Consider the following 24,693-nt stretch of genomic DNA (forward strand, 5'->3'; position numbering starts at 1 on the left):
GAGCCCGTGCTCCACAACAAGAGAAGCCACTGTAATGAGAAGCCCGCGCACCGCAGTGAAGAGCAGCCCCCGCTCGCCACAACTAGAGACAAGCCTGCGCGCAGCAACAGAGGCCCAACGCGGCCAAAATTAAATAAATAAATTTATTTAAAAAAACTGATAGGAGAGATAGACAGATAATTATAACTGGAGAATTCAACACTCCTCACTTGGTGCTTGAACTAGTCGTCAGAAAACCAGTATGGCTTTGAGAGACCTGAACACTACCAGCAACCTTCTTCATCTAACTGACATTTACACCCCAACCAAAACCAGCAGAATACACACTCTGTTCAAGTGCACTAGAGCAGTCACCAGGAAAGACCACATTCTGGGCCATAAAACACAGCTTAATAAATTTTAAAAAACTGAAATAATATCAAGTATGTTTTCTGACTGTAGTGGAATTAAACTGGAAATCAATAACAGAAAAATTGAACAACACACTTCTAAATTATCCACGAGTCAAGAAGAAGTCTTAAGGAAAATTAGAAAATTAGAAAATATTTTGAACTGAATGAAATTAAAACACAACATATCAAAATTTCAGGGGTAAATCTCAAGCAATGTTTAGAGGGAAGTTCATATCATTAAATGCATATATTAGAAAAAAAGAAAAAAATCTCAAATCAATAACCTAAAGTTTTATCTTAAGAAACTACAAAAAGAGAAAAAGAAGCCAAAAGCAAGCAGAAGAGAAGAAACAATTAAGATAAAAACTGAAACCAATAAAAATTGAAAAGAGGGACATCCCCGGAAGTCCAGTGATTAAGGCTCTGCCTTCCAATGCAGGGCTGCAGGTTTGGTCCCTGGCCAGGAGCTAAGATCCCACATGCTGCCGGTTGTGGCCAAAAATTAAAAAAAGAAAAAAAATTGAAAAGAGAAAAATAATGGAGAAAATTCAATGAATCCTCAAGTGAATCCTTTGAAAAAAGATTTTAAAAATGGATAATCTTCTAGCAAGAATAACAAAGAAAAAATAAATAGAAGACACAACTTATCAACGTGAGTTGTGGGAAGCGTATCACTTCAGACTATGCAGACATTAAAAGGTCAGTAAGGGAATAATACTGTGAAAAACTCTATGCGCATCAAGATTCAATTTCTCAAAAACCACAGTCTACCAAAACTCACCCAAGATGCAATAGATGACCTGAATAGTTCTTTAACTATTAAAGAAACTGAATTCATAGTTAAAACCTTCCAAAAGAAGAAACCTCTAGGCCCAGATGGTTTCAGTGGAAATTCTATAAAATACGTAACACTAATTATATACAATCTCTTCCAGAAAGTAAAAGAGGAGGGAACACCTCCCAACTAATTTTATGATGCTTACATTACCTTGATACCCAAATCAGAAAGGATTTGCAAGAAAACTACAGACCAAAATCCCTCATGAACAGAGACACAAAGATCCTCAACAAAATGTTAGTAAAGCAAATCCAGTACTGAATAAAAAGAATGACCCACCACGGCCAAGTGGGGTCTGTCCTGGAAACACTAGGGAAATCATCCGTGCAGTCCACCATATCAGCAGCCTAATGAAGAAAACCCAATCAATGCAAAAAAGACATTTGAAAATATCCAAAATCCATTCATGATAAAAAACACTCTCGGACTTCCCTTGTGGCGCAGCGGTTAAGAATGCGCCTGTCAATGCAGGGGACACAGGCTCGAGCCCTGGTCCGGGAAGGTCCCACATGCCGCAGATGGAGCAACTAAGCCAGTGTGCCACAACTACTGAGCCTGTGCTCTTTGCCCGCGAACCACAACTACTGAGCCCATGTGCCACAACTACTGAAGCCCGCATGCCTAGAGCCTGTGCTCCGCAAAAAGAGAAGCCACCGCAATGAGAAGCCCGTGCACTGCAACAAAGAGTAGCCTCCGCTCGCCACAACTAGAGAAAGCCCATGCAGCAACAAAGACCCAACGCAGCCAAAAATAAAATATAAATAAATAAATTTATATATTAAAAAAAACCTCTCAGCATATCAAAAGTAGAATGGAATCTACAAAAAGCCTATAGCTACTGTCATGCTTGATAGTGAAAGACCAAATACTTTCCCCATAAATCGGAAATAGGACAAGGACATCCACTCTCACTATTCCTATTTGGAATCATACTGGAAATGCTAGTCAGGACAATTAGGCAAGAAAAAGAAATAAAAGGCATACAGATTGGAAAAGAATAAATAAATCTGTTCTATTTGCAGAAAATAATTGTGTATATAGAAAATCTCAAGGAATTAAAAAAAAATCCTCCTAAAACTGAAAAACAAATTTACCAGGATTACTACAGGATACAAAGTCAATACACTAGAATCAACTGTATTCCTATACACTAGTGATAAACAATTAGAAACAAAAAATTCTATATTTAGAATCGTTGAAAAAGAAGAGGAAGAGGAGAAAGAGATGGAGAAAAGAAGAAATACTTAGGTATAAACCTAGCAGAACATGTTCAGGAGCAGCATGCTAAAAACCTCACACATACACTCCCCCACACCCCCCCGCAAAGCAGACCTAAGTAAATGGAGAGGGGCACCATGTTCATGGACTGAAAAGAGTCATCGAGGTAAAGATGTTAATTCTTCCCAAGTTGATCTATAGGTTTAATGCAACTTTGACCAAGATCCCAAAAGGATTTTTTGTAGATACAGACAAGCTATTTCTAAAAGTGGTATGAGCAAGCAAAACAACGAGAATAACCAAAACAAAAAACAAAAAACCCTGAACAAGAATAAAGTTGGTAGAATAACACTACAGTTCTGAGGCTTAGCCACAGTCGTCAAGACTGTGGTATCGCAAAGGAACAGACACACGTATCAGTGGAAGAGAATATATAATCTATATATGAACCTGCTGAAATATGTAAAATTGATTTCTGACAAAATTGCAAAGAAGAAAGGGTAGTCTTTTCAGCAAACAGTATTTGAACAACTGGATATGGAAAAAAATAAGCTCCAACTAAATTTCATATATAATGCAAAAATTCACCAAAATGCACAATAGATATAAATGTAAACCGTAAAACTATAAAACTTTTGGGAGAAAACCTTTGTAACCTGGAGTTAGAGATAACACCAAAAGCGTGATCCATAAAAGTAAGAGAAAGAGAGAAATTAGACCTCATGAAAATTAAAAACTTCTGCTTTATGAAATACAAGACAATGTAAAGACAAGCCACAAACTAGGAGGAAATATTGGCAAATCAGATATCCGACAAAGAACTCTTGAAACCCAACAGTAAGAAAGTAACCAGAGGGGAAGTGGGCAGAGCAAGAAACATCAGGAATCCAGCTCCCACCTGGACGGCAACTGCACAGGCAGGATCTGTCTGATGTAACTATTTTTGAAACCTGGAGTCTGTTGAAGGCTTGCAACTTCCAGGGGAAGGCTTGGAGGGTAAACTGTGGTTAATTTTGGTCATTTTCAGCTCTTAGCTCTGTAGCAGCTACCACTCCCCCCGCCCCCGCAGGCAGCTGTGCATGTATTCCTAGAGCAGCTTGCAGACAGACTGTGGAAGCCAGGGCGGGCAAAACGGACGCAGATCTTCAATAAGATTATGTCAGCAGATTTCTCATCAGAACTTTGGAAGCCAGAAGCAGTGCACCCATATATTCAAAGTGCTAAAAGAAAAAAAAGTTGACAAAGAATCCGATATCCACTAAAAATGTTCTTCAAAAATAAGGGAGAAATTAAGACATTTCCAGATAAACAAAAGCTGAGGAAGTCTGTGACCACTACACCTGCCCTGCAAGAAATGCTCAAATGAGTCCTGCAGGTTAAAAGAGAGCACCTAGTCAGTACACTGAAGTTGTATGGAGAAAGAAAGATCTCAACAGAAGTAAATACACTTACTATGACACATTGTTTTCTACATGATTTAGGAGACTAACACATTAAAAAAATTATGTGTAAAAACTAGTATTACAAACTCTGGTTTGTAACTCCACATCTTGTTTTCTACATAATTTAGGAGACTAATACATTGAAAAGAATTAACTTATGTTTTAGGGCACAGAATGTATAAAGATGTAATCTTGTGACATCAACAGCTGAAAGGGGTAAGGACAGAACTGTAAAGGAGCAGAGTTTTTGCATGTTATTAAAGTTAAGCTGGTATAAATCCAAATTAGTGTTAAAATTTTTAGAAAGATAAATGTAATCCTGTGGCAACCACAAAGAAATTAGCTGGAGAAAATACACAAAAGGAAATGAGAAAGGAATTTAAACATTTCACTACAAAAAATCAACTAAACACGAAAGAAGACAGAAACGCAGGAAATTAGGGACCAAAAAAAGCTATATGGCACATAGAACACAAATAGCAGAAGTAAGTCCATCCTTATCAGTAATTACTTTAAACGTAAATGGATTAAATTCTCCAGTCTAAAGACAGATTGGTGGAATGGATAAAAATCCATGATCCAACGACAGTAGACCCTTGAGCAATGTGGGGGTTATGGGCAGAGACTCACCACACAGTTGAAAATCTGCATATAACTTTACAGTCAGCCCTCTGTATCTGTGGTTCCACATTCATGGATTCAACCAACTGTGGATTGTGTAATACTATAGTGCATGTTTACTGGGAAAAAAACCCCACATATAAGTGGACCTGTGCAAACAGGGTCAGTTGTATAGCCTGCCTACAAGAAACTCACTTGAGATCCAGAGACACAGGTGGATGGAAAGTAAAAGGATGGATCAAGATATTCCTGCAAATAGCAACTGACCAAAACAGACCAGGGTGGCTGTACTAATATCAGAGAAAACAGACTTTATTCACACACCTAAGGACAAACCATCAAAATATATGAAGCAAAAAAAAAAAAAAAAAAAATGAAGCAAAAAACCTGACAGAACTGAACAGAGAAATGGGCAGTTCTAACTGAGTGCCATTCTACCTTAGAAATCCACATCCCTGTGTCCTCTTCCTCAGCACTCCCCAGCACTGGGTGCCCTACAGAGACCTCTTATCACAGTCACTCTTCTGTCTCAGGGCAGGCATTCTGGGTATTGCACATCACCTGTTCAAATCACTGTGTGCTTGTGTCCTGACAATACCTACTGTGTGTTAATTTACAGACACGATCACCCAACCCTGTGCTGCGTTCACTCCAGCTCCTGTCGTCTGTGGACCCTCCCTTTATTCCTCCAATATGCTGGACCCACAGCCATGTGCGTGCTGACCGCAGGCGAGCAGGCCTGTATGGTGGGCAAGAAGCGGACCAGAGCTCATCCAGTCAGAGAGGACTTCCTGCCCACCCTCAGCACTGAGTCCTAGATTCCTGATTTCATACGGTAAGAAAAGATATTCACAAGCTTCTTCCAGGCAAGTTGCATGAAATGCAAGATACTAACTTTTGAACTCCACAGAACATTTTTTCACGTTTAGCATCTCTGAAATTGGGCTGTGCCTCGCCACGGATGGGGCATGGATTTGGCAAACAAGGATGACCACTGTCCACGGACACTGCTCTGCCCCTTCCCGTGACACGCAGACCAGCCCCCGAGCACAGGAGCTGCGGGCATGCAGGCTCTGTGGCCACAGACACGCGGAGCATAGAGTCAGGGTCTTCTGGAACCGAAACCAACTCTTTGAACTGAGTCCCCTCAAGACCCCTCACCTACTCAGCACCATCCCACTCAACACTCCATCTGAGCGTGTTCTTAGGTTCATCTAATACACCCATCATGGGTTCAATGCCACAAAGACACACCTACCCCCCAATTCTAATTTTTGTACAGATCTGCCAGGGAGTCTCTGGTCTACAGAAAGAAAGTATCAAGAAACTAAGACATGGGACTTCCCTGGTGGTCCAGAGGTTAGGACTTCGCCTTCCAATACAGGGGGTGCGGGTTCCCTGGTCTGGGAGCTAAGATCCCACATGCCTCACAGCCAAAAACCCAAAACAGAAGCAGTACTGTAACAAATGCAATAAAGACTTCAAAAAATGGTCCACTTCAAAAAAACATCTTTAAAATAAAGAAACTAAGACACGTCACCATTTTCTTTATGCCAGAGAAAGACAAGGCATTTTTTCATTTCTTCAGGGAGGGGGAAAGTGAACCACCAATTCGAAGTTCTAATAACAAACAACCTAAAATAGTGTGTAACCATAAACGCTGCCTTCGACTAAAATCCGTCCTGCGTATCACCAGGTCACAGGCAGAGCCAGGGCGCTGCAGGTTTCTGCCGCCATGCCTCAGAACCACGTGGAGTTACACTACCCATCCATGGGACTGGGCGGGCAGTCCCCGTACTCTGGGGACCCAGCTTGGGTGCAGGGGGCGAGGCACGCATCCCGAACCTGGACTCCCGGCGACTGCATGGCTTCAGACCACACCTGCCATCCACCCTGCAGTGAAAAGTCTGGCTGCCCTCACAGGGGATCCCGTTCGGGCGCACAGGAACGTCTTGACCCAGGGCACCCACACCTGACACATGTACTCCTCGTTCGAGGGCCACTCTGTCGTTGGGCGGCCAGGGCCGTGCCCGAGAGCTGCCGGCGTGAGAACACGTGCTTCCTCATCTGAAAGCATCTCAGAGGCGGGAGTTGCTGTAAAGTCCCCGGTGGAACCATGACCCAAGCTCCAAGGAGGGGGAGTTGAGCTGGCGGAAGGTGTGGGAGCCCAGGTGAGGGGGCAGGACCGGGGCAGGGGCAGAACCGGACACAACACAGAGCCTGTCCCCAAAGGCCTGGCGCCCCTTGGGCCGTGAGCCCCGCTCCCAATGCATCCTGATGGGAGGGCTGTGTAGCTCACTGCCCACTGCCCAGCCCCAGGACAGGAGCCGGTCCTCACAACACGGAGGATGAAGCCAACAGAGGGGGTGGGGTGGCTCCAGGGGGACATTAAAAGCACAGTTGGGGGCAGGCAAGCGGCACAGGGGTGCTAAGCGCTCCAGATGCTCACCTGGCACGTCAGGGGGCCTACTGGACCCGCTTTCCCGTGTGAAAGTCCTCATTTAGGTCCTGCCACCTCCTACCAGGCCTTTGGAAAAGAGGTAGTGGACCCACCTCACCCTAAGAGGCAGAAGCACACGGCTGACGACGGTCAGCTGCTTGTCTGAAGTGAGTGCCTTTGTGGGGACAGCACCCCACCACTCATCGCAGGGCAGAGCGTGCCCAGGCCCCGCAGGGCCCCTGTCCCCGTCCCCACCTCCACGGTCCGTGCAGCAATCCATGGTCCATGGCAGCAACAGGGGAAGTGGCGAGAGGGAGCACGGAAGAGGCAGGTGGCGGGGGGAGCACAAGCACCCACACATCAGCCCACTGTCCAGGGCAGCAGCTTGCACGTGGGCCACACAAAGTAAGTGATTTTTTTTTGCGGTACGCGGGCCTCTCACTGTGGCGGCCTCTCCCGTTGCGGAGCACAGGCTCCGGACACACAGGCTCGGCGGCCACGGCTCACGGGCCCAGCCGCCCCGCAGCACGCGGGATCCTCCCGGACCGGGGCACGAACCCGCGTCCCCCGCATCGGCAGGCGGGCTCTCAGCCACTGCGCCACCAGGGAAGCCGGAGTAACTGATTTTAAGGGATAAAGGGAAGCGGCGCTCGCTGCCACTGTCCTCCTGCCCCGGCTTGTCGCACACCGCACGTGGGTGTCTGCATCCTCTGCAAGACAGAGGAGCCCACGTAAGGCCTGGCCACCTCTGCGTCACACGGCAGCGCGGCCCGCATCTGTCAGCAGACCCGCCTCTGCCGGCTGGCGCTTGGCTCTTACGTAAGCGAGCAAACTGAAACAATAACTAAAGAGACAACTACACCTCAATTACTGAATTAAAAAAGAGAGACCACGCCACGTGCTTGCAGAGTTTGCCAGCTGGGAAGAGGGACACACAAAAAGAAGCATCGCAGCAAACAAAGCCCCCTACCCCATCCCCAGGGCCTCACGGGAGACGGCAGAGGACACCGTGAAGCTGGAACCACCTCACCGGGGCCAGGAGACCCTCACGCTGTGGGGAGGCTGCCCACTCTTCCAGCCCCTGACATCCCGCCGGACAAAGCACAAGACTCAGGAAGCGATGGCTGCAGAGCCGTGGAAGCTGGGGCACCGGAGTGCCCCCAGGCCGCCGACCACGGAGCACCCAGCGCGGCCAGGGCCCCCGCACGCTGGGAGACACAGACGGGGATCCACAGCAGGAGCCCAGCCATGCTCTGCAGGGTGCGCAGGGGACCCTGACCATACCCAGGACAAGGGAACATCCCCTGAGCGTCGGGCATCCGGCCTCCACAGCCTCCCTCTGCCCTTGCTCTGGGCTGGCAGGAGTGGACCGGATTCTCCCTGCTGCCTGGGAGCACCCCTTGGCCCAGGCACCCTGTGCCTTCACAGGGCTCCTGCCCTCCCCTGGGCCTCCGCTTTGCGGGGCAGACACAGGCCCGAGAGCCCCCGGTCACCACTCCTGATTCTCGGCGGTCGGTTCCTGCCAGAGAAGCAAGAGCTCTCAGGCTTCAGAGGTGGGGGACCCTGACCGCAGCGCTGCACCGCCTGGTGGGCGCTGTCACCCCTGCTGCGCTTCCTTCCCCAGGCTCCAGCCCAGGGGGCTCCCCACGTGCGGGCTGGAGGAGAGAAGTAAGGAAGGGAGGATGGAGAGGCCCCAGCCACAGACCCCACAGAGAGGTCAGCCCCAGAGAGGCTTTGGCCCACCACCAGCCCTGCTGCCCCTCCGCAGGCTCAGTGCGCACGCTTGCCACGCTGCACACATCTCCTTGGTCAATGCGCCTGCGCTGACCTTGCGCCTACCATTCGGGTCAAAGGGCCTGTGACCATCAGGCTTAGGGGGTACTTCCAAGTTCAAGATGTGCCCTCATGACAAGCAAAGAGGACCCTGACCCCAGAGAGCCTGCAGTGGAGGGAATCGCCACGCGGCGTCATGGGGGGGGAGGGTGGCGGGGATAGCGGCAGGCAGGCAGTGAGAGGAGGACGGACGCTGCAGGAGCCCATGCTGGCCCGCATGGCGCCCTGACAGAGGGGAAGGGCAAGTGCACCGGGAAAGGGCGCGCGGGCTTTCTGCACACTGGTATTTTTGCAACTTTCCTGTAAGTCTGAAGTGATTTCCAATTAAATGTTAACAAAAACCTTGAACCACATCGCCTGCAGCCCCCCAGATTTCAGAACATGAAAGAGTCCCTGCCCTCCGGACCTGCCGAGCGTGGGGGCGATCAGAAGCGACTGGGTGGGTTTTCGCTGCGAGTCCCCGTCAGGGACAGAGCCAGCACCTTCCAGGCCAGGCCGGCGTCCTCCTCACCGCCACCGTCAGCAACGGGGAGTGCCTGTGACGTCACAGAAGCCGAGCGCAGGCGCTTCCTCAGCAAGGCCTGAGCCCGGTTCTCCTGCCTTCGGGGCGCACCCCGTCCCAGCCCGTCCTGCGCAGCGCGGGGACACAGGCGGAGGCTCCACGGAGGTCTCGCCCGCCTGAGTGCGGAGTCTGGCCTTGTTCCCCTCTAAGGGTCCCGGGGGCGGGCTGGTGAGTAATACCCCCAGCCGGGAGGCGGCTCCTGGGGAAAGCCACGGGAGGGGGGGAGTGCCCCTGTCGTGCTCCCGGCAGCGGAGAGGTGGGGGGGGGACGGCGGTGGCCTCTGAACAGCCGGGGAGCGAGCCCAGGCCCAGGCCCACCCCAGCCCCCGGGGGCAACCGGCCTGTGATTGCACTCTCCGCCCCGGGCCGTCATCGGCCATGGAGACGGCTCCATTCTGGACCGTGTGTCTCACTGACCCCTCGACTGAGTTGGAAACGTTCAAGAACACACCGCCGCGAGCTCCAGGTCTCCTTACCTTCACGTTTATGAGGCCTCGCTTGTGGCCAGCAGATCGTCATCCCTGCCCTGTCTCCACCGCCCCCGAGCCCCCACACCGTGGACCACACGCTTCCTTCTCAGACCGTCAAGATGCTCAGGGCCAGGCTGCCACCACCTATTCTGAGCGCGTTTCAGTGAGGAAACCCCTACAGCCCCCAGCAGGAGCCGGGTGAGGGGGCGGCTGCTTGCCCCAAGTTGTTAAAGTTCAGTGTGACTGAGGAGGGAGACGCTGTCCACCCGCACCTCCTCTCTGGCAGCATCCCTGCCGCATCCAGCATTACAGGTGCTCAGGCAGGGCGGTGCAGGGGGGCCCCCTGCCATCTGTGCTGCTACTGCCTGATGGACCCACATGCCCCGACGCTGCTCTGCTGGGGACCTCCTCCCAAGCGGGGTCCCCGGAACGACACCCAGAACCGGCGGACTGAGCATCCAGCCAGGGGAGGCAGCCCCATTACTGCAGGAGGGCTGGACGCTGGGACAGGTGACTCGGGTGTGAGCACAAGTCCCCGAGAGGCAGAGAGGACCGCAGGGCACAGGCCAAGAGCCAGAAAAGGACCCTAAGCCATGGGCATGGCTGACGGCCCTGGACCAGCTGGGCTGACGCGAGAGCCCAGGCAGCAGGCAGCCAGGGAGCGAGAGCCATGGCTGGGGACCTTGAGGCCACCCTGAAAGCTGCCCACACAGCGTGGGCGGGAGCAAGGCTGGTCTGGAGGGCCATCACGTGTGGGAGGAGAGGCCGAGGGGGCACGAGCCCAGCAAGGGGGGTCCAGGTGAGAGGTTCTTGTGTAAACGGATACATACTTCTTGGTGTCATTTTTCATAAAATTACAGTAAAAACCACCCAAGTTGCGCCTACGTTCTCGAACTAAGACATTCAACAACCATCTATTGAACGCTGCCGTTTCCCACTGCAGACCGAGGCCCACAAGGGCAGGGCCTGTCCGCCGCCCCTCCTGGCACAAGTGAGAGGCAGGATCGCTGCTGCTTTCAGCTTTTAAAACTTCTCACGGTGACAGAGATCAAGAGTATGTACATCCGCTGTGAAGAAAACAATCTCTCAAATCAAAATTCCACCTCCAGCAAACCCGAGCCTCTGCTGTGACCCTGACCACTCGTGACCAGCAGACCTGTGTCACTGAAACGAGACAACAGTCCTCTCTTCCCGTTGACCCCCGGAGCTTAGAACAGCACAGAAAGCAGGGAACAGTGACTTCCCAAGCGGGGGACCTCAATTTACAGCTTCCGTGAATCTGTCCAAATGGGCGACTGCAAGGCTGGGGGCCGGTGACACTGTCGGCGTCCACTCTGAGCGGGTGCCAGCGTCCCGCCAGCGCAGAAGTTTTAACAAGATCCTGCCGACAATGATCTCTGCTTGAACTCGGGCTCTCCTAGCTGAGGCTATCAGGACCCAGGTCAACGTGGCCCAGAGGACAGAGCCCAGGAGGAGCCTGGCTGAGCGCGGGGAGCCCTGCTGGGCCTCACTCTGCTCTGCACCGTCCACACGGCAGGCAACGCCCCCAACACCAGCACTGCCCTGAGTCGAGGCCCGCCAGCGGTGCCGCAGTTCAGGCCCGTCCCCGAGCGGTGGGGACTCACCCTCTGCCATCGGCCTCCTGGGTGGTCGTGGCCGTGTGATGCCCACGTGCCGCCAGAGAGAACACAGGGGCTCACCTTGGTGTCCTCCTCATTTCCCTCCGCGTGGACAACGTAGGGGTAGCCGTCCTTCTGCAGGTTTTCGGACACAATGCGCACCTCGACGCCGGGCAGCGGGGTCCCCACAGAGCCTGCAAGGGGCGGGGAGGCGCGAGGGAAAGAGGCGGTCAGCAGGATTCTGAAGGACAGAGCTGCACACTGAGGTGCTCGGGTCTGCCTGACGTCACGTGCACACACGGAGGTGGGGGCATCCCGCGTGGATGTCACGTGCACACACGTGGGAATCCCGCATGGACATGACGTGCGCACACAGGGGTCCTGCCCCTTGTCACGTGCACACAGCGGGGCGAAGCCCCAGGAGCCAGAAGCACAGCCTTAGGCGGGACACGCAGAGCAGCAGCCAGGGCTTCGAAGGCCCTACAGGGCCTCCAGGTCACTTCGGGAGGGCCGTCCGGTGCCCAGGGCAAGATGCAAGGGCACTTCTATCTCACTGGAGCGCCTGGCTGAGCGGTCAGGGCACCGATGACCGCAGTTTGTCGCTGGCGAGGGACTGGAGTGGGCCAGATGCCAGAGGGTGAGCGGATCCTCACGGCAGGGGTGACGCAGCCAGCGTCCCGGCTCGCTTGTTAGGCGCCTGTGCGTGGCTCAGCGTCTTCACCCCTGTGTGGCTATAATCAGCTTTTGAACCTGCAAAGGTTAGGTCAGGTGGTGCCCTGGCCGCAGTGGAGTCCCCGTGGCCACTGTAATGAATAGCCGAGGCGGGGCAGAGATTCCAGGGCCAAACGCTTCGCTTCAAGGTCTCAGGGCCTTTTTTTCTTTTTTGCGGTACGCGGGCCTCTCACTGTTGTGGCCTCTCCCGCTGCGGAGCACAGGCTCCGGACACGCAGGCTCAGCGGCCATGGCTCACGGGCCCAGCCGCTCCGCGGCATGTGGGATCTTCCCGGACCGGGGCACGAACCCGTGTCCCCTGCATCGGCAGGCGGACTCCCAACCACTGCGCCACCAGGGAAGCCCCTCAGGCCCTTTATTTTAACTGTTATCAATGAGGACTTGTCGCAGGAGAAAAGTCCTGGGAAGCCCACTTGGCAAACTCCACGAGCTGCTTAGTGCTCTGGGATCCACACGCCTGGAAGAGTCTGTGACACAGGGCTCCGCTTGCTAGATGGCGCCGCCCTGTCCTCCTCAGCCTGTCTTCTGTCTGAGGTCCTGGGGGCCGCCCCCGCCGCATCTTCCTCCTCCTTCCTCCCCTCCTTCTGTTTTGCTTCCAAAGATTTAAAAACTACAGTGAAATCCATATATGATGCAGCTATTCGTTATAAAGCCTAGGATTCGGGGGCATTCAGTACATTCACAACACTGTTCCATTACCACCTCCATCTAGCTCCAGAACTTTCCACCAGCCCAGAAGGAAACCTGTCCCCGTCAGCTGTCGTATCTTCCCCCCACCCCAGCAACCACTAACCCATTCTCTGTGGACTTGCCCCCTGGATGTTGTGTATGAAAGGAACCGCCAGGCATGTATCCTTCTCTCTTTCTGCTGCGGCCAATGGCTGCACGAGTGCCAGGATGCTCAAGACCAGAGACAGCCTGGAAAAGGAGGTGTTCCACCTCAGCTGCAGACAAGACACGAGGACCAGAGACAAGACCTAGGCTGTGAACGTGAGCTGGGTCCAAGCCCTGCCCTCCTGCAGGCTCTGCAGGACCCGGGGCCAAGGCGGCCACAGTCCCGACACTCGGGACGTGTCTCCCAACGGACCTCAGCGTCGTAGCTTCCCTCTGGATCTGTCTCCAGTGAAGCGTCTGTCTCAGCCCTGTCGTCTGCGTTGCTCCTCCTTGGACCTCACGTCTGATAAGGACCGGCGGGGCCACAGCTCTGACTGCTTGGTTACAGACCAGGCCCAGGCATCTTGGAGATTTTCCCAGGTCTTCACATCACTCCCAGTTGCTCATATTCCATGGCCAAATGTCAGCAGGCTGACCTAGGATTTAGCCCTCGGTGTGTGTGTAAAAGCCACAGAACAGAAGGTTTAAAGGAAGAAATGGGTTGATAAAGTGCAGGAGAGAAAGGCCGTGTGTAAGAGGACATCGGTCGGGCCCACTGGGCTGATGGTCCTCCTTCCTGGGTTCCCAGGCAGTGAGAGGCTTTCTTGCTGTGTGAATTGATTTATCACTTTCTGAGACTGGTCAGGGTGATTCCTTTAGTATGTGGCAGAAGTAAAGCGTTCCATGAACACACCTAGAGCCATCAGGAGGAACGTGATGATTTTATCAGAAGCCACTTCATTAAGCCAGGTACAGAATCTTGAGCACGAGCAGCCGCCTCGCTCAGGAGTGAAACCTGCTCCTCCTCCCGTTTCTTCTGAGCTCTCGTCCCCACGGTGGTGTGACGCCTGCTCAGGCCCAAGCCCTCCAGACGGCGACGCCTCCTGAAGTGTGCGCCCTGGGGATCCTCGGAGTACGAAAGACCCTCCATGTCCCTCGTTTCGTGTTTGTAAAAAGACACTTTAGTCTCCTAAACCTTCCCTGAGATCCAGAGAGCAGACTGAGGCAGTTACTAATTAGAGAAATAGAGGAACACAGACACAAAGAAAAAGCAGTTACCTCAGAGCTCAAACAGTAAATCGGTAATAAGACAGAGTCGCACCTGCTCCTCAAGAGACGCACACACTAAGCTGACGCGCATCTCGGAGTTGTTCCGCGTGAACTGAGGCCCCCACCCGGGTGGAGGATGGTGACTACATGCTGAGACCCCCAGACTCATTGGAACCAGAAGGCTGATGACTGATATTCTTGGGACACCACCCTGTTACCTCACCACCAACCAGTCAGAAGGATGTCACACATCCTGCAGCCCTCCCCGCAAATGTCGCCTTTAATAGCCCTTCCCTGAAAGCCATAAGGAGTCTGGGTCCTTTGAGCGCCAGCCGCTCGCTCTCCTTTCCTGGATCCTGCACTTTCCTTCACCACAACCCAGTGTCAGTAAATTGGCTCAGTTCAGTAACACTTACAGAAAGGAGGAAGCAGAGGCTCCATCCAGGCGCTGGGAACACAGGGAGATGTGGGGAGATGCTGTGGAGAAGGGAACCCTACGGGATCTGCTGTGGCCTCCAGGGAGGTGAGTGGCTGCCCTCAGTCCCACAGGACTGACAGTCACAAGGGCATGTCCCCACTTACCCACAACTTCTGTACAACTTGGCTGCAAACTGGGGGTCCCTGAGCCCCTCCTGGGATTAAACAGTTTGCTAGAGCGTCTCTCAGAACCCAAGAAAACAGGTCACTTCCTAGAATATCACTTCATTACAAAGGATACAAGGTGGGAACAGCCAGATGGAAGACACACCTCTAGCAAGTATGTGGTTGGGTGGGAGTCTCTAAACTTGCACACTCTCCAGGCACATCACACTCCAACACCAACCCGTGTTCACCAGCCTTGTTTTGGGTTTTTATGAAAGTTCTATTATGCAGGTACAATTGATTAAATCATTGGCCATTTGTACTTGATTCAACCTCCAGCCCCTCTCCCAACCTAAGGAAGTCAGGACTGTCCACCCTATTCAATGAAACCTGAACCGCTAAGAACGTCTATAAAGAAAACACTGACAGGGCTTCCCTGGTGGCGCAGTGGTTAAGAATCCGCCTGCCAATGCAGGGGACACAGGTTCCAGCCTTGGTCCGGGAAGATCCCACATGCAGTGAAGCAACTAAGCCCCTGCACCACAACTACGAACCCACAAGCCACAACTACTGAAGCCCGCACGCCTAGCGCCGATGCTCTGCAACAAGAGAAGCCACCGCAATGAGAAACCTGCGCACCACAGCGAAGAGCAGTCCCTACTCGCGGCAACTACAGAAAGGCTGCGCACAGCAACTAAGACCCAACACAGCCAAAAATAAATAAAAGTCAAATTTATATATAAAAAAAAGAAAACGCTGACCGAATTACAGCACCACTACCACAACGGTGGCATTAAAATCTCCACAGAAACACCTATGCTTTGTTAAAGTTAGGTCTGCAAACGGCAGAGACTGCTGTTAGGGCAGGGCAGCTGCTGAGACCCCAGAAGCCCCCGCCCCTACCCCAGCGGGTGGAACAGAGCAGGGTCAACCATGCAGGGCCAGCCTCCTACACCCAACTAGATGGAGTCCCGCCCACGCCAAGTGCACGCTGCCCTTCCCACGCCGCGTGACGCTGCCCGTCCCATGCCACGTGACGCTGCACCACCCACGCCACGTGCACGCTGCCCCTCTCACACCGCGAGAAGCGGCCCCGCCCACACAATGTGCACGCTGCCCCGCCCACACCGCGTGGACGCTGTCCTTCCCACGCCCCGTGACGCTGCCCCTCCCAGGCTGCGTGAGGCTGCCCCTCCCACGCAGCGAGACGCGGCCCCTCCCAGACCGCGGGACGCGGCCCCCCAACGCGTGACGGGGCCCCGCCCACACCACGTACACGCTGCCCCGCCCACACCGCGTGACGCGGCCCCGCCCACACTGCGTGACGCTGCCCCTCCCACGCCACGTACACGCGGCCCCACCCACACAACGTGCACGCTGTCCCTCCTACGCCTGACACTGCCCCTCCCAGACTGTGGGACGCGGCGCGCCCACACCGCGAGACGCTGCCCCTCCCAGACCGCATGACACGGCCATTCCCACACAGCATAGACGCGGCCCCTCCCAGACCACGGGATGGGGGCCTTCGCACCCCCCCGTGACGCTGCCCCTCCTACGCCTAGTGCACGTTGCCCCGCCCACACTTCATGCGCACTGCCCCGCCCACCCCGCGTGACACTGCCCCGCCCACGCCACGTGCATGCTGCCCCGCCCACACCGCGTGACGCTGCCCCGCCCACACCGCATGACGCAGTACCTCCCAGACCGCGGGATGGGGGCCTTCCCACGCCGCGTGACGCTGCCCCTCCCACACCGCGTGCTGCTGCCCCACCCACACCACGTGCACGCTGCCAGGCTCAACCGCGTAATGCAGCCCCTCCCAGACAGCGTGGACACGGCCCCTCCCACACCTCGTGATGCTGCCCCTCCCACTCCTCGTGCACGCTGCCCCTCCCACGCCTCGTGCACGCTGCCACGCTCACACCGCATGACGCTGCCCCTCCCACTCCTCGTGCACACTGCCCCTCCCACGCCACGTGCGCGCTGCCCCTCCCACACTGCGTGACGCGGCCCCCGCCCACACAACGTGCACACTGCCCCGCCCACACAGCGTGACGCGGCCCCTCCCCCACTGTGTGGACGCTGTCCCTCCCTCACCGCGTGCACGCTGCCTCGCCCACGCCGCGTGACGCTGCCCCTCCCAGACCGCCTGACACTGCCCCTCCCACACTGTGTGACGCTGCCACGCCCACGCCACGTTCACGCTGCCCCCCCACACCACGTGCACGCGGCCCCACCCACACCGTGTGACACGGGCCCCACACCGCGTGATACAGCCCCGCCCAGACCGCGTGGACGCGGCCTCTGCCACAGCTCGGGACGGGCCCCTCCCACACCCGCAGGGACTGAATGTCCTCCTGGTGTCCACTGGGCAACAGGCTGGCTGCAGTCAGAAGGGCAGGCTGTCCTTCCGCCTCCCTTTAGAACGGTGTCAGCTGTGGCCAGGTGACTTTAATTGTCCTGTGGCTCTGTCCGGCCTCCGGTGACGGTGCCTCACTGGGTCCTGGAGCGCCTGTCCGGCAAGCCCTGTATCTGATGGCAACCGCCTATTAGCGCATGTCAGGCCCAGCAGTTCAGGTCACCACCCGGGGCCTCAGCCGAGCAAACAGTATCCTTCAGGCCACGCGCCCCTCCGGGCCGCCAGGGAACCTGTGATGGGCCAGGCTGGCAGGATGTGTCCCCGGAGCAGCCCAGAGTCCCGGCTGGAAGAAGCCCGGCCCAGGAGTCAGGGGCACAGAGGACACAGCCTGATTGCTCCGGAAGCGGCGCTCAGGGACTCACTCCCGGATTCAAGGTTGACGGCTACTTCCTTCATTGTTTTTAAACCAAAGAGCCGGCCGTGCACCCACTGTGAGCCGCCTGCTTCACGGGTGAGAAAAGACCCCGGGCGCTTGGTTCCGGTGTCGAGAAGAGGCCACGCACAGCCACGGCAGAACCCTGAGCCTGAAGAGCTGCAGCCAATTAAGATTCGAGAATTTCTGCCCAGAAGCCTCGGGTTTAGGGCTCAGGCGCAGGTCCCTCTGTCCCGGGGCCTTTGCCCCCGCCCGACAGAGGGTGTCCTGGTCCGACAGTGCGAACAGCTGCTCCGTCTGTGTGACTTCTCCAAGGCCATCAGAGGGGAAAGACCAGCCCAGTATCGGGGCTGTCGTGTGGACAGTTAGCAGCTTCTTAGAAAGTCAAGCTCACGCCCCCTTCTGACCCAGCAGTTGTACTCTGAGGCGTCTGCCCACGAGACGTAAAGACGCATTCGCACAAAACCCTGCATGCAGACCTTCACGACGGCCCGCCTGGGAGCTGTCCGAGGCTAGACACGACCCAGCGTCCTTCGGTGGCGGACAGGTTAACGCCGAAGATGCTGCTCGGCACAGGATGTGTCTCACACTTGTCCTGCCAAGTGAGAGAAGCCAGACCCAGAGGCAGGTCCTGGAGGCTGTGCCTCTGTGTCGTTCCAGGAAACGCACAGCTACAGGGAGAGGAACCAGGGATGTGCTCGCCGGCCTGGGGCAGCAGGCGCTGACCGCCAAAGGGGGAAGGTCTGGAGGTGATTCAACTTCGTCTACCTGAGTATGACGGCAGACACACTGAAAACTCACAGACCTGCCCACCAGAAGGGTGCCTTTTACTGTCGTGCAAGACAAGTGGATGCACAGAGGCAAGTACAGGCACACGATGACTTAACGTTTATTTCCAGACGCCTACTGTGTTTTGGACAAGCTGGAGGGTACTGACCGGGAGGGCTAGAAAAGGGCCCAGGACAGGACAGGCTCACGTCTCAGGCCTCAGGCTCCGCCTGCAGGTTCCCTGTCAGGGACCCGGGACGTGAAGGCTGTTTATGTGGAATGGCCTAGAGAAGGGGGGACAGGAAGACCAAAGGGCAGGAACCCGTCTAGAGCAGCAGGCCCTCCAGACGCGTGCAGGTCCCCGAGCACAGGCGGGGTGTCCCTCCTCCCTTGCCCCCGACACCTGCCGTCTCTCCCGCTGCCACCGGCCTGTGTGGCTCAGGGCACCTGCATGGGAAACTCTGGGCCACGGGCGACCTGGTCTGGACGGAAGCAGCCCCCAGCCCGGGAGGGGGGGAGGGGGGCGCCCTGCCAAGCACACGGCGTCTGGGTCACCTGGGAAGGACACTGCCACCCTGAGAACGTGACCGTAGCCCAGCAGGGGAGCATCCTCCACAGAATGGCCTACCCGAGGACCCAGAGCAGAGGGAGGACACGGCTGGCGGGCGCCACTCGTACCTGGCAGGCGAGCTGCGGTCAGGGGGTTGGACAGGGCCATGCCGATCTCCGTCATCCCGTACCTCTCCAGCAGAGTGTGGCCGGTGATGCCCTTCCACTTCTCCAGCACAGGCAGGGGCAGGGCGGCCGAGCCCGAGACCATCAACCTGCCCGGCACAACCACAGGCTCCTGAGCTCTCGGGAGCACATGGCTTCTTCAGCCCGGTGAGAGCCACACGCGCCCAGCACCCCAGTCACCGTCACCCTTTAACTCACGGCTAAAAGTGCAGTTCGGGCTGAAATTTAACTCTGTTCTTTGGAAAGAATCTTGGGTATATTTTAGAATGCAAATAGGTCTTCACAAGGAAGGGGTAATCACAGTAAAAGGAAAAGTGATTTGAGGGTCCCTGGTGGCACGCTCTGCAAAGAGTCAACGTGCTGTCCACAAACAGCCCCGAAAAGAGCAGTGATAAGAGTAACGTGATGATAGCTTGTCTGCTTTGGGGACAAAACACCACCGGGTCTGAGGCGGAGTGGGGGAGATGGAAGCAGGTAGTCTCCAGGGCGGGGCGCACGGGGGCTCCTCCACGAACACTGCCTGGTGCTGACGGCTCACTGACAATGACATCGATCTGATATGAGAGCCTCGGCATGCGCCATGTCCCGAAAGCACTGTGTGCAGGAAGGAAGGTGCTTCTGCTTGTAGTGGGGGCCGGAGCAACGACCACCCCTGTGCTCCCCCGCCCCGGAGGTGCAGGCACAAGGACCCCCCCCCCCACCAGGAGCCCGGCTGCTGAGGTCTGAGGGCCTGTCACCCAGAGTCACCCTCATCTCCCCTCTCTGATCTCATTCTTGCCCTTGGCTCCTGAGATCTGGGTACATCGTGCTACCAGTCCCACTCTTGTCCTGGTGGTTGGGCTTTGGATCCCAGCCCCACCATGGTGCCTCGTGGGCAGCCAAACCAGGGAGGTGCTGGCGTGGCACCCTCAGAAAAGGGCTCTAGTTCCATCAAAACGTCTTTACAGAAAAGGCGCAAAGAGTGGTTGAATGGGAGCAGAAGAACAAGATGAAATGCTCGTCTTGAGTAACTGGAAATTCTCTCCAGGAAACGAAGGGCTTTCCTGAGCTCCTCTCAAGGACTAGGAATCAGATGCACAGAGGCCATGAAGCTCGTGGCTGTCCAGCGCCAACTCGCTGCCCTGTTAAAGGCTGTGTCTGCCACAGACACACGTGTCACACCTCTTGGGCGCACGTGTCATCATGCCTGCGAAGACCTGCCAAACCGCTCACTTCTGTGTGCTCTGCAGATGAACCGCTTGACCACAAGCAGAGAGGAGCTGCAGTTGGCAGGCTCATGGGAACACGCAGAGCAAACCCCATGCCACCGAAGGGGCCAGACAGCCACACGTCTGTCAGGGAGTGTGTCTGCATGGGGTCAGGGAGGGGGCAGGGCTGAGAGCCAGCAGGTGTGGGGTCAGAAAGGACTTCCCCATCCTCGTCCTTCAGACTCTACCGGAAGACAGGCGGACAGACAGAGACAGAGGGACAGAGAGACCCAGAGATAGAACAGAGACACGGATACAGAACACAGGCAGCTGCGTTGGGAGCACAGATACGTAGAGAGAGATGTAGATACACATTTTAAAGCAAAGAAAAAATACTGCTTCCTAAAACTTAGTAGAACTGACTCACTAAAAATAAGTTATATTTGGCTTTCTGGATGGGAAGGTGGACTATTTTCATTTACCTGATTTTTTCTTCACAAACTGCACGCACGAAATCCTGGACATGAGGGTGGGTAAAATGTTTGTCGTAATAATCCATCAACTTGCTGTATATGGTAGGCACTGCCATAAATACATTAATCCGTGGAGTTTCAGAGCTTAAGAACTTTTCCCAAACCTAAAAAGAAAAAAGGAAGCACACAGCAAAAAGATTAGAAGACACGCATGCACAGACACATACGGACCCTCGGTTCCACGACGAGTGCTCTCAGCAGAGGACCCCCCTTTTCTTAAGCATCAGACAGTCTGTAAGCGGCTCCCGTCTCAAAGGGGGTCTCACTTTGACAGGGTGACACAAGCTCCCGGACCTTCCGTGGAGTCACTGTGCAGGGGACACTGGCGTCTGGCCTCAGGGGTGGCCCGTGAGGAGGAAGAGGACTGGGGGGAGGACTGGCCCTGGGCCTGGGCCCCGGCCTCGGATCTGCCGTCAGGGGAGACGTGGCGCCTCAGACTTTTCCAGCCACGCGGACGAGGGTGGACAGAGCTGCAGGAGGGGCCAGGTAGGCCTGAGCACAGCGTCTGGCAGACGGGCACGCACGCATGGGGAACCGATGGCGTCTGCTGTTTTCTCCGAAGAAGTCATGTGAAGTTTGTATCTTACTCTGTAACGGATGTTTCTCGTTTTGATATAAAGATGCTTCAAGTTTCTCAGCTTATGCTGAGAACGTGCTCGTGTGTTAGCCCTCATCTTCAGAAGGGGCTCTCTCCGTTCAGCCACCGCATGAGCCCATGGTCAGGGCGGGACGGGGAGCGCGGGGTGCTGCGTGCTCAGCACACCCCACACAGACAGCCTTCCCCCTCAAGGCATCCAAAACGCTGCAGCCAGCCCGGCCTGCCCCAGTCCCTGATCGCACACTTGCAATAACCTCCTCACCACAGCTGCTTGACAGAGCAAAGGCACTCCTCTTTGGGGGGAAAATTACATCGTTCTTTTAAAGACAACCCCGCCCCCATTATAAAGCATGTATGGGGCTTCCCTGGTGGCGCAGTGGTTGGGAGTCCGCCTGCCGATGCAGGGGGCGCGGGTTTGTGCCCCGGTCCGGGAGGATCCCACGTGCCGCGGAGCGGCTGGGCCCGTGAGCCGTGGCCGCTGGGCCTGCGCGTCTGGAACCTGTGCTCCGCAGCGGGAGAGGCCACAGCAGTGAGAGGCCCACGAACCGCAGGAAAAAAAAAAAAAAAATCATGTATGAAAAGAGAAAAATGTGACCCATAACTAAGAAAAAAGTCAATAGAAGCAGCCCCTCAATACGGATGTTGGAATTATCATACAAGGAATTTAAATTAATAAGTAGGTTAAGAGATTCAGAAAAGGTGAGTGAAATGGGGGATGATCAAGGATTTCATCAGAGAAGTGGAACTGCAAGAGAACCATTATAAGCTGGGAAGTACATTATGTGAAACTAGGAATTCACTGGATACACTGAACAGACTAGATGCAGCAAAGACAGCAGTCAATGGAAATGATCTAAACCGAAGTACAGACAGGAAAGAGGAGAAAGAGAAGAGTGTCACCACGTGTGGGACAAGATGACACACTCTGACCTGTCAGGAAAGACAGACGTGCTCGGTCAGTGGAGACACATCCACGTCCACACATGGGAAGACTCAGTGTTGCTAAGGTGGCAGCTCTCCCCAAACCCCAGCAGCTGTGTTTTCCGGAAATTGACAAGCTGACCCTGCAGTTTACAGGAAAAGGCAGAGGACTCGGAAGAGTCACAACAACAAATGTGAGAAGGAGGGAGGAAGGTGGAGGACGCACGCTTCCTGACCCAAAACTTACTCCAAAGCACCAGCATTCAACGCCGTGTGAGGCTGGCGTAAGATCAGACACACAGACGAACGGAGCAGATGCCCAGAAACAAATCAATATGATGATGGCCAATTGAGTTTGACAGAGGAGCCAAGTCACTTCCATAGGATAATCTTTTCAACAAATTGCGCTGGGACAACTGAATATCGACATCCGAAAGGATGAACTTTTGACCCTTACCGCACCGTACCTAAGAATTAATCCAAAGTGGATCAGAGACCTAAACGTATCAGTTAAAACTATAAAACTTTCAGGAAAAAATATAGGTGAAAATCTTCATGACCTTTGGTTAGGCAAAGATTTCTTAGATACGACAGCAAAAACATGATCTATGAAATTAAAAAGCTGATAAAATAGATCTCATCAAAAGTTAAAGCATGCGTGCTTCACAAGATATCATTAAGAAAATGAAAAGACAAGCCCAAATGGGAGAAAATATCCGCAAACCATCTATGTGATAAAGGACAGGATCCAGAATATATAAACTCAATACTAAGAAGACAAATAGCCCAGTTTACAAACGGCAAACATCCCAATAGACAGTTCAGCAAAGGAGATACACAGACGCAAATAAGACCATGAAAAAACACTCCCCGTCCTCAGTGATTAGGGAAATGCAAATTTAAAACACAATGACATACCACGTCATATCCACTACAATGACCATAACAATGGTTTTAAAAACCAACAAAACACACGTTGTTGAGGATGTGGGGAAACTCACGCACTGCTGATGAGAATGGGGACGAACGGCCACTGGGGGAAAGTGGGGCAGTTTCTTAAAATGTTAACAATAAACATCGCACACCCAGCAATTCTAACCCTACTTATCTACACAAGGTAAATGAAGAGTGTCCACACCAGGATTTGTACGTAAATGTCCACAGCAAAAACTGGAACTGACCCAAATGCCCAATAACTGATAAATGGGTGAACCAAACGTGGCCCGGCCACATGCTGAAGCACTACCCAGGGACCAAAGTGACAAAGTACTAATACACACGCTACAACGTAGACAGAACTCAAAGACGTTCTACAGAGTGAAAGAAGCCAGACCCAAAAGACCACATGTTCTATGATTCCATTTACACACAAAGCCCAGAAAAGGAAACGCTGTGGAGATGGAGGACAGACAGTGGTTCCCAGGGGCTGGGTGTGGGAATAGGGACTGAGATAATAGTTGAACAAATCCTATAAATTTATGTAAAATCACTACATCGTTCACGATAGGTGAATTTTATGGTATGTGAATTACATCTCAATAGAGCTATTTTTAAAAAAGGACAATGCAATGAAAACATTTTCAGTGAAACAAAGCTGAGAGAATTTGTCTTCAGCAGAGCTGCACTACAGGGCTTCCCTGGTGACGCAGTGGTTAAGAATCCACCTGCCAGTGCAGGTTCAAGCCCTGGTCCAGGAAGATCCCACATGCCGCAGAGCAACTAAGCCCGTGCACCACAACTACTGAGCCCACGAGCCACAAGTACTGAGCCCGCGTGCCTAGAGCCTGTGCTCCTCAACAAGAGAAGCCACCGCAATGAGAAGCCCGCACACCGCAATGAAGAGTAGCCCCCGCTCGCCACAACTAGAGAAAGCCCGCTCGCAGCAACGAGGACCCAATGCAGCCAAAAATAAATAAAGTAAAATAAATATATATTTTTTTAAGCTGCATTATAAGAACTATCAAAAGAATCCTTCAGGATTAAGGGAAACGACCCAAGAGGGAGACACAGATCTGAAGGAAGAAATGAAGAGCGCCAGAAAAGGAAATATATGGGTGATTTAAAAAAATTTTAAGGACCCCTGACTGTTTAAAACAACAATAGTAGCAGTGTGTCATGAAGATGAAGGAAGGGAATAATAAGAAACAGAAGGAACAGGAATATAAAGCACAGGTGCATTAGAGGAAAATCAACACAGTTGGTTCTTAGAAAAGATAATAAAGTTGATAGGCCTCTAAAACAAGAGTGATCAAGAAAAAAGAAAGAAAACATAAACTACCAATATCAGACACCTAAAGGAGACGTCACTACGGATCCTAAAGATATTAAAAGGATAATGAGGAGAAATTATAAACTACCCTATGCCAATAAATTTAACAATTTTGACGAAATGCACAATTATTTTTTTAAAGTACCAAAACCGACACAAGAAACAAAATAGAAAATATTCGAAGTCCTACATCTATTAAAGAAACTGAATCCTTAATTA

General features: G+C 53.5%; 1 protein-coding gene across 9 annotated transcripts in view; it reads right to left on the reverse strand.

Moving 5' to 3' along the window:
- ACSF3 (acyl-CoA synthetase family member 3) overlaps window positions 1–24,693 on the reverse strand; it is a 57,995-nt gene that overhangs the window by 16,049 nt on the left and 17,253 nt on the right. For all 9 annotated transcript variants that reach the window (XR_003790741.1, XR_003790753.1, XM_029202332.1 and 6 more), the window contains 3 exons: window positions 20,636–20,790; window positions 18,910–19,055; window positions 11,516–11,628 (listed from right to left, as the gene is read on the reverse strand). Coding sequence is in view for 7 of the 9 variants with exons in the window: in XM_029202332.1 (XP_029058165.1) it covers window positions 11,516–11,628; window positions 18,910–19,055; window positions 20,636–20,790 (414 nt within the window). In the remaining 2 variants the exon portion in view is untranslated. The remainder of the gene's footprint in view (window positions 1–11,515; window positions 11,629–18,909; window positions 19,056–20,635; window positions 20,791–24,693) is intronic.

The sequence above is a fragment of the Monodon monoceros genome, unplaced genomic scaffold, assembly GCF_005190385.1.
Source record: "Monodon monoceros isolate NGI ecotype Baffin Bay Population unplaced genomic scaffold, NGI_Narwhal_1 Super_Scaffold_10, whole genome shotgun sequence".
Classification (NCBI taxonomy): Eukaryota; Metazoa; Chordata; class Mammalia; order Artiodactyla; family Monodontidae; genus Monodon; species Monodon monoceros.